General features: G+C 45.1%; 1 protein-coding gene across 1 annotated transcript in view; it reads right to left on the reverse strand.

Moving 5' to 3' along the window:
- LOC124214285 (uncharacterized) overlaps positions 1-8,998 on the reverse strand; it is a 75,842-nt gene extending 66,844 nt beyond the window's left edge. Inside the window, exon 1 of the mRNA XM_046616527.2 lies at positions 6,971-8,998. Within this exon, the coding sequence (XP_046472483.1) occupies positions 6,971-8,344 (1,374 nt within the window). The 5' untranslated portion in view covers positions 8,345-8,998. The remainder of the gene's footprint in view (positions 1-6,970) is intronic.
- Between the last annotated feature and the right edge of the window lie 1,563 nt (positions 8,999-10,561).

Here is a 10,561-nt window from a genome sequence, read left to right on the forward strand (position 1 = left end):
ATTAATTGATTGACGAATTTCAGTGGCGATGCGGTTCACCGAGAAACAATGTCGACCATCTGGACCGCGACGCTGAGCTTCGGGACATTCAACGAATTGTTAACAACACCCCGTGACATTACCGTACAACAATTCTGCGAATCAATTAAAACGATGCGCGACAGAGAGACAAAGTTCAATTGGACTTTGTGGGAGTGGAAAATGATTCATTCGTGAAGGGTCGAGAAGCTGCCGACCTTTGGAGAAATTTGTATCGTAAGTCGTTCTATATATTACGCATTCACTACTACATTGCATAGCGATATAAGCGGAGTTCAATCGTTCCAATGAGACAGAGAGACTGATTAGAATTATAGGAATAGCCCTGAGCACGCATCCCGATAAACTTTCTACCTAGACTTTCACCACTAATTCCTCGGCCTCCGTAAAATGTTTTTTAAACTGTCAAAGCTGAACATTGCGAGATGCAAAAACGGGAAGCACGTAAGAATTCCTTTCCTCGTTCTATCCTACGAATTTCAACATTTGTTGTTAATAAAATAGAGAAGCGAAAAGCGTTTCAAAATTTTATCCGTAGTGACATATTTCTGCCCGACTCGCACGTCAAACTCGGCGTTTCATATCTCGAAGTGAAAGACACTTGAAGTTGTACTTCGCTGTCTGGGAGTAGCGTTAGATATAATTAGAACTGGCAGCGAGTGTTCGCCAATTGCCGCGTAAATTCCTCGCGTCAAATAAATCCTAATGTGGGCCGGTTTTTACGATCCCTTGAACGTGAATCACCATTTCGCATCAGGCAGCATCCCCCCGAGCCAAAAGTGGTATAGTACGGTATAAAGGAAAGAAGCCGCGATATCTGCGATTCTGCAACGTCTGTTTCTACGTCGGCGCCGATTGATGTCTGTGTCACGAATCAGTCCCGGGTCGGCTCTATCACCTCCTCTCACACTTACACTTACGTACGCTTCGCCTCGTACTTTTATTACGTCAATTACACGACGCGCAGCGAGATTGGCCGCTTTTTCAACCTGCTCTTACACCGGCGTCAAAAATTTACGAACTTGTAAGCTGACAGCCGCCGCACACGTAATACAGTGACATAACAATCGTATGCAACGTATCAGCTACCGAGGTTCAACATCTTGCGACAGATCATCTCTGGCCTTTCCGGCTCCGCCTTATACGCCCAAGTTTATTAACCCGTTAGTTGTTGTGCGATAAGCTCGGCTTGATTACAGAAGTCAAGCATTCGGTGTTCTCAGATATTGTGCAAAATGGATTTTAAACGAATTTAATATTTTCCTCGTCGATATCGCGTTATCTATTCAACTTGTACTTAAATCTGACACAAAAGTCCGACCTTGAATAATGTTTCGTTTCCAAGATACGAATTTCCTACATCTGGTATACGGTAGGAGTTGAATTTTCCAACTTTTTTTTTTAAGCTGCCACTCGAAAAATTTGTGACAAATACTGAGAAAAAATTGTCGTAAGCCCTGGCTGTGGTAGGAAAATATTTAGAGGTTGCTACTAATTATCGTAATACTTTTTATTTATTTTTACGTGCAACCTTACGGATTCAAACACATACCTATTAGTCTATTTTTGTTATTTTTCTTGTATCGTGGTCGAATCAATCGTTCACCAGTCGACAGCAAACTGCACCTAAAAATTCCGCAGTTGACTGTTGTCGCCTTTTATCGGCAAGATTAACCTTCTCGTAGAAATTTAGATGACAGTTTTCGTTCCCGAAATAGGAGTATCGCATCACCTTAACGTTCCTATTCCCTTTTCAGCAATGATTTGTATGATCAATGATTAATCGGACCACGATACGAAAAAAAAAACTAAATTAAAAATATTACAATAATTGGTAGCGATCCCTAAATATTTTTCTACCTCCTCCAGGTTTTACGACAGCTTTTTTTTTCAATGATTGTCCCAGAGTTTTCGAGTGGCACCTTAGAAAAACACAAAGTTGAAAAATGAATACCACCCTAGTTTACAGCGTAAGAAGAAGCAGATCATTCTCCTCCGACGAACATCACCGTTTCGACTTCCCTCCGCGTTATTGCGTCCACGCACTTTTCGTCCCGTGTCCCAATCACTAGACTTACATCGAAACTAGGTTTGATTTTGATTGAGCTAGATGGAGGCAAGCAGCAGCGACGTGGGATCTCTGAGCAAGGATTCCACGGCGATAAATCGATCCTTCCTCGCGCGATGGGACGTTGCCCTTCCAGGACCGTACGTCTGCCTATTGGAATGCCGAGGGACATCGATCCCTCGGGTTTGGTTCTCTTTTTGCTCAGGCGCATAATAACACGAGTAGATCGCATTTCGAGCCGACCGTGCTGTCGACCCTGCGACATCCCCGAGGCATGCGATGCGTGACAAGTCATGGCCGCTATGCTTGTGACGGTACGAACATCTGGATCCGCCCCCGGTAGCAATTGAACAGCTAAAATAACAACGGTAAGATAAATTTGAAGGTAACTTTGTGCCGGGTTAATTATTCAACCAGGCAACAATTGACCCACGAATCGGTCATTACCTTCTAGAATATGAACGCAGGTGATTATGTGAAAGAAATTGACAACCGCTAAACTGGTTAAACCTGCGGAGAAAATCGGACCTTCGCCAGCGAGATGAGGCGAAAAAAAGAAAGCACCAGGCACGGTGTAGGTTGAAGTGACGTAACCCAGTTAAGGCTCATCTTTCGAACCGTTAGAAGAGCTCGGAATCTGAGGTATCAAATGTGACTACGCAGCTTCTTCACCTCTGCCACTTTCGCCGTAAGCTGTGAGTATGAATCATTACGACTGTTGTTTGGTCCCCAATAACAAACGACTGCACAAAGATGATAAGTGAATGGAATGAAATTTGGAATGACAGACCGGTTCTGCCAGGCATGCCTCCAACACTGGATCGTCGTCCGCGACTCGAGATGCTGCGGGAAAGAATGACAATGAGCTGTTTGTTGTACTTGAACGATAATGATCATCGTCGTCGAATAGGAAAGACAAAGAGCTACGCGCATGATCTACCTATATCGAAGCAATGGGTATTATCGCATCGCCCGAGGGCAGTGAGGTTATATTGGCTAAGAATATAATTGTCCGTCAATTAATCCCAATTGATTAGAGCCAACGAACTCTTTATCAATAAGCTCGATCCCGAGAAACCGATTCGATACTAGCCCTCGGCCTAGCTATGCTCAGCTTTTGAACAAGTGGCAGGCAACCTATAACCATCCTATAACCAAACGAACCGAGTGCCAAAGAAATTACTGAGAGGCTGCTTACCCAGCGCACGGTGCACAGGGCATCGCGACTACTCTGTTCTTGGCGCTGTGTACTTATCTAAACCAGTTCGGAGATTAGAAAGAAAAAATGAATTAAATACTCCGTAAAAGATTATACAGATTAATCGCCGGTTCTTGCAGAGATGCCGAAAGTAGTTAACCAATGCCGGTTCTGGACATAGGGTTCCTATATCGACACAGTTACCGACACTTAGTCAAGACACAAACCTTTTTTCGTCGATAAAGTTGACCAGTGTGGGGATAACGTCCAACCGAAAAAAAGGGCTTGTGTCTGTATTTGTATATTGTGTCGGTATCGAAATCTGTAAGCAGAACCGTTCGTACGTATATACATCCATATATATCTACTGCCGAATCAATCAATCGGTCCAAAGTACAACCTCACTTCAAAACCTTGAGAGCAGAATCGAGATGCTCCGTGAAAATTTTTCATCACTCTGAGAATGGTTATCAATTCGTGGATAAATGTACAAATCTGATCGTTCGCTTCTTGCCAACGTTTACGGTCTCTCATCAACACCGAAACACAATGCGGTAGCATTTTTATTTGACGCGAGGGTCCTCTTAGTGTGTCGCGAAGACGCGGTGGATCGGCAACTCGTTCTCAAACTCTCGAATCCTCGATGGGGTCGCCGAGCGTCATTTCTGTGGCATGAGATGGATCTCGTAACTCAACACTGCGTTGCTTAACTCTGCGACCACCGCGTCTGGCCGCTGCGCCTGCAGCCTCGAAGCCGTTATAATTCCCGATAACACGTGTACACATGCGAGTAAAAAACGTGTCAGTGGACGTTTCGGTTTCTCTTTGAATTCGAGAGAGCCGAGAACGATGATTGAAGGAGAGAGAGCTCTATTTTCCGCCAAATATCACCAAGTTGAGCAAGAATTAGGCGAAAAAAGAGATCAAAGTCTCAGGAGTGTTCGGCGATTTTGAGAAACGAACTGGGTGAAAAAATTGGAGCAACTACTTGCGAAGAAGTCGGTTGATATGCAGGGGACAATTACGTTGTTTGACAAGATTCCTGCGGATGCCATAGTTATATCGACTGTAATAGTTCTCTGTCACGTTTTTATATGAGGATGAAGTTAGTTAAGAACGTTAACGTAACGATAAATCAGGAAGAAAACTATGATTGGTTGTTCAAGATTTACTTTTATTGGACTTCTGAGATGTCAATGTCGACGTTTTAAAAGAGATTATGACGACTACGCGAATAAAGTGAGCGCTATCAATAAACAAAGTGTTGAAAATGCCGATTTTCACAGAATAAATGTAATTGTGAGAGGGTTACGGTGACTAGAAAAGTGGAACACGGTAATCTTGGGTTTTTGGGGTCCCGTGTCAAAATTAAAAAATTCAAAATAGCGGATCCAATACGGTGAACTGAAAATATAAAAATTAATTCGTCGCTCACTCATCCCCGTTACTTCGAAACTACAATATCTTCGGACTTGTCCCTGTTCTCTGTCGCCCAGCTTCTCAATTACGAAACGATCTTTGCGCTCGAATGCAGTATGGATATACATATTACAGAGAGGCATAAGGAAAAGGGCATCGTGCATTCTCGCGTTATCTCTGTGAGATGGTACGTAATTAAATTAGACGAGCGTTACAACGATCTTTGCATCAAGAGGCTTGAGCTGTAACCACGCGACTCTATAAGCTAGACTATACCTGTGATGTATGTACAGCTCGACAGTGGATTGCGTGGCTTTTAAACTTTGTCGGAAATGAAAGAAGAAGAACGAGACGACCATCCAGCCGGTATATAAGGTTAGAATCCCAATTATGCGGGTACGCATATCATTAATGTATGAGACTCGGATACACGCAGGATGCCGAGATATTTTGCGAGGACAGAACAGTGCGCGTCGATACTCGTTAGTTTCAGCGTTTTCAGCGTTCCAATCGAATATCAAATATTCATTTCCTACAAAGAGAATGAATTCCCTCCGTCAGCCGCAAAAGACTCGTCGACAGTCTTCTCCAACTGTGGTTTGCATCCGATTAAATTTGCGCTTATTATGTATTCCTATACCAGCTACTTAAAACCGATGCGCAGATATCCTTGAACCCTCACGATTCCACTCCCAGACACAGACTTTCGCATTCGTTCGGCGATTCAATTGTCTCGAGCAATTAGCACCCGAGTTTTTTTATGGGCATGCAGTGTCGATCGAAGAAGGTAGGAAAAAACCCGACAACCCTCTTTCTACTTACGATAATTCTACCGGATTTCCTCCACCTTTTGCCGTAACTCGAATACACGTGTCTAGTCACGGAATAAACCGAGTTTATTTTTTGAGCTAATGCAACGCGCTTTGATCTCGACCTGCCGACCGAAAGTATTCGGATCGTATTCAATGGACGGTTTGTAAATCGTTCATTGCTCTGAGATACTCCGCCGCTATTGTTTCCCGGGTAATCGTCGATCCTACGAGAACGAAGATGGAGAAAAGGAGGAAGAAAAAAGTTTGCCACAATCGCCAACGTCTGCAGCCTGCACGCAAAAGTTGACGTAGGTGGTTCGAAGAAAGTGAAGATCCGCAACGGTATTTCAAAAATCCAGGATGTAAGCAAGGTTTTCAGTAATTGGTCAAAGGAATGAAGTTGGCAGTCAAGTTTTCGTTATACGCTGAGTTGATTTTTTATTTTTTAATTTAACAATTATTTCGATAACTTTGTAACACGCGTCGTCAATCAATTGAAATCATCACTTTCAAAAAAAAAAAAAAACTTGTAATATTTCTCGACTGCACGTTCGGCGTTTTATTCAAATTGGCAAAATAACCAGTCTTGTTAGAATCGCCAATGATCAAATAACCTTTATGGTTTACGTTAAACTCGTCACTTTGGCGCCAAGGTTGAATCGACGAAACTTTATATGGTTGCTGTGTGCTGTGTGCTCGTAGAATCGTCATTATAATATCGATAGACTGGCATCGACTGATTTGCATCTTGATACGCATTCCAACGAAGTTCTCGGTATCATTACCATTATTATTGTTACCATCATCATTATCAATGTCGTATTATTATGATAAGATAGGTATGGTGTAAATAAATACTCCCACACAATTACAGTAGGTACCGACAGCACCCGTGTACCTATTCACTTTTGTACTCTACATGTATTACATATACTCTACAATACAGAGTAGAGCGAACGAACTTTGGCACGTGGCTTTCGGACTGGATACAAAGCTTGCGGATCACCTTTAACGCGAAGAAGAGTGTGAAAAATTTGATTTCGAATCGATCGATGCATTCTCAGAATTCCTCTTGGACCTTCAATCAATTTCGCACATCCGAGAGAATTAATTAATGGAGTGCCTGACGAGCTTTGATTATTTATTTTCAATAACTGGAATCATCACTTGCCTCCAGTGTATCAAATCGTCCAAGTTCGAGTTGACGAAACGTTTACAGTGCGAAAAGCAATTGCGTGGATCGATTAGCAGGTAGACAGTGAAAGGGAGTGTCCGGATAGAAGATTAGAACCAATAACTCTACCAAGCAGACAATGCGTATCAAGCCAGTTACACGACACCGCCTCTTTCATGCCGCAAGGTACACGATCAGCGACGAAAGTTGAATGGGTATAAGATAGAAGGTGGGATAAGCGGAGTCTGATAAAAACTCACCTGATCCTTCTCAGAGGGCCATTTCTTGTCGTCGTCGTTTTCCTCCGGCTCGGCTTCAACGTCAGGGTCGTCGACGCCCTCGGGTTTATCGTCGCTCCCGTCATTCTCGTACTCCTCATAGTCCTGTTCAACGTTCTTGGTCGTCGGATGGATATCGGGACGTTCCGTGGTCCGACCCGTGGCACCGGAAGCCTTATTCTTAACCTTGGACACCTTGCCGAAGGACGAATTCTTCATCGGAGCCGACAACTCGTTGGTGTACTTTGGCAGGGTCGACATCGTCGTCGTAGATGTGCCAAAGTACCCGCCCGAATTACTCGGCGTTCTTTTATGCGACGTCCTGTGCGGCTGTCTGGGACTCGGTTTCACGGCCTCGCGGTTATAGGGCCGGGAATACGGACGAGGATGCGACCGTCCCCTCGTCACCTCTCCGTACCTCTCCGTCTCGACGTTCCTGTAATCCCGTCGTGTCATGGACCTCGGTGTCGTCGGAGGAGGCTTGGCCTTGAGTGACCTGATAACCTCGTCGATGGCCTTGATGGTCGAGGAGTCCTCCTCGCCGGACTCCGAGGACTCGTCGACGGTCTCGTCGTAATCCTCGTCGTCGTTCTCGCCCCATAGATCGTCCTCGTCCTCGTCGCGGTTCTCAACCTCGTTGACATCGTCCTCCTCTTGGGTCAGGAGCGGTTTCGACCCCTTCTTACCCCGCTGCTCGTGTTTCCTCCCCCCGTGTCTGGACGGTGGCCGAGGTTCGGTCTCCTGGACGTCGTAGTCCCCGTAATCGTCCTCGTACTCGTCGTCGTACTCGTAGTACTCCTCGCCCTCGTCCTCGACCTCGACCCTGTGCCGCCTGGCCTCGTGTCTGTTCTTCCTTGGCCTCGTCGCCCTCCTCGGAGGGTAGAACTCCTCGTCGTCGACCTCGTACCCCTCGTCCTCGTCGTCGTAGACCCACCCCCGCCCCCGTCCCCGCCACCTATCGCGGACGTCGTAGTCATCGGGGTCCTCGTCCTGACGCCACTTACCACCGTAGGGTTGAACAGGGTTCCGGAAGCCCCACGTTCGTCCGGAAGTGTGGGAACCAGGACGCCGCGATTCGCCCCGGAAGTAGCGGACTCGTCTGTCCTCCGCGCGATTTCGCCACCGCCTTTGGGGTGGCTCGTGCCTCTCCCGAGGCACGTAACGATCCTCATCCTCGTCTTCCTCCCAGGCTCGCCGCCGCGATCCTCCGAGCACCAGCTCCTGGTCCCGGACCTTGTGGTGCCGGTCGTGTCTGTGGTGCCTCAGCCCCGTTGCCTCGAGGTGATACCTGCCCTCCAGACAAGTCGCGAGGACCGCGATCCCCGTAAGGAGGGGGAGGATTATTCTCGGTGTCATCGTCCCGACGAGTCTGCTGTTCGCAACGGTCTCGTTAATGTCGTCGCTAGGTTAATCGGACTCTGTCCGGCAGGTGTCGAGCATCCTTGGTCAGTATAACGTACGTTTTATCTTACACCTCGCGTGAAATCACTGGCGACACTGGTTCACCCTCATCCTCGTTTTAAAATCGGCGGCAACCGCGACTGCGCGAACTATCCACCCGCCGCACTTGATAACTGCATTTATTTAACGGTTTATCAACACCCTGCACCAACTCTCAACACCCACTGAGACACTCGGCCGATCGATCCCGAAATCGCGGATCCTTCACCCTCCCACCTTCGCCCCTTTTTCCTCCCTTATTACTCTTCGTCTCTCCCTCCCGCCCTCCAATTTCTTCCGTTTCGTTTAGAATATCTAAGCACGTGGTTCGATCCACCCTGATCCGATAAAATGACGTCGTAAAGACCGGGCAACGGTTCTTAGATTCTAATCAACGTCTGTCTCGATCGGACGAATCGAAAAAGCTTTCAATACTTTCGGCGAAAGTGTTGACTTCTCGCCGGCTCTGGTCCCTGTTTGCTAAGTATAAACTTATGTGATACGTGTGTATCCGTCAGTTCGGCTCGAACCGCAACCTGTAAAATCACGAGGCCGTGTCGCACTCCGAATCTCGCGGGCGACTGATCGCGGACTGAACAGCCTCGCGATCATCCGAGACTCGGAGGAAACAGCGCCGCTCACCGCGATACGGCCGAACTAAGGAATAAGGAATACCGCGTTGTCCGAAAGACCCAGAAATTGTACGCACCGTTTAGCGTTTGGATCTTCACGGCCTGTGGCGTGCGGTCGAATAAAAAAATCATGGACAATTTCATGTTTTGAGCAACAACGTCGAGCGAAGCTTCGTGTACGAGAATTCGAATAGCCTTAAGGATGTGTAACTGGCTATGCATTCTCGACCAAAAGTCAGTCTCGTCGACGATATTGAATACTTTGCGATAAGATAAAGATCGAAGAAAAATCAACCGCAATAAAGACGGTGAGAAAATTAAATTTGAATAACAATAATAATCCTCAAAAGTTATCAATGTGTAACAAATTATCAGGGAATTTTTTTTTTTTTTTTTTGTCATGTGAAATGCATTCGTTGACTTTTCTGAATATACATGAATTTCTTAAGAATTTTCTCATTGTTTTGAAATTTCAAAGGTTTTTAATCTTGAAAAATGGAGGTAAAATCGTGAATTTTATACAAGTTTTCGTAAAACCGTTGTACATTACGATTAGGAAATTTCCGGGGCATTAATAACGACTAGTTTCGTGAATACAGCCTTTACAATTTTACTAAAACAAAAATTTCAAAATAACGAAATAATTCTTGAAAAATTCATGTGTATTCAGAAAAATCAAGGAATTCATTTCGCGCGACAAAAAAACATTCCCTAAAAATTTGCCAAACAATGATTTGTTTGAACAATATATTGATAACTTTTGGGCATTATTATTATTGAAATTTCATTTTTTTATCGTCTTTCTGGTGGTTGATTTTTCTTCTGATTTTAATCTTATCACAAAGTATTCAATATCGTCGACCAGATTCACTTTTGGTTGCGAATGCATAGCCAGTTACACATCCTTAAGGCTATTCGAATTCTCGTACACGAAGCTTTGCTCGACGTTGTTGCTCAAAGCATGAAATTGTCAATCTTTTTTTCATCCTCCCCCCCCCTTAAAATTCTGTGGGAACTTCCGAGATGTTTGAATTTTTATGAGAATTCCGGAAACGAGAGAAAGAACGAACCGTTTCACTCTTTTTCGGTCCTTTGTCGAACTTAATCTTGTACAGTTATAAAACCTCGCGATGAAATTCCCCAGTCCTTATCTCGTTCTCTTCCAGCGAACTGGGAGCTTTTTCAACGCGGCTAACTTGTAATATCCTGGTAAACTTATCCTGGCTAGACAAACAAATGCTACCGTAGTAGAACGATAAAGTAGCTGGCTACAGTCTAGCTTCCCACGGCTAACAAACGGACGGATGTTCATTGCAGGGACCGTTTTACTGAGTTTGCGATGGAAACCGTCGACTGAATTTTCCAGCAAGTGTGGAAACGCGAGCGGAACCGGAGAAGACCGAGTGATAAAATATGACTGCAATGGCTTTGAAAAATTTTGTTATTACAGCAAGAGCGCGCGAATCGCCATTGAAAAATACCCAGCCATTCGTTCACCTTG

Source organism: Neodiprion pinetum, chromosome 3, assembly GCF_021155775.2.
Source record: "Neodiprion pinetum isolate iyNeoPine1 chromosome 3, iyNeoPine1.2, whole genome shotgun sequence".
In the NCBI taxonomy this organism is placed as follows: domain Eukaryota; kingdom Metazoa; phylum Arthropoda; class Insecta; order Hymenoptera; family Diprionidae; genus Neodiprion; species Neodiprion pinetum.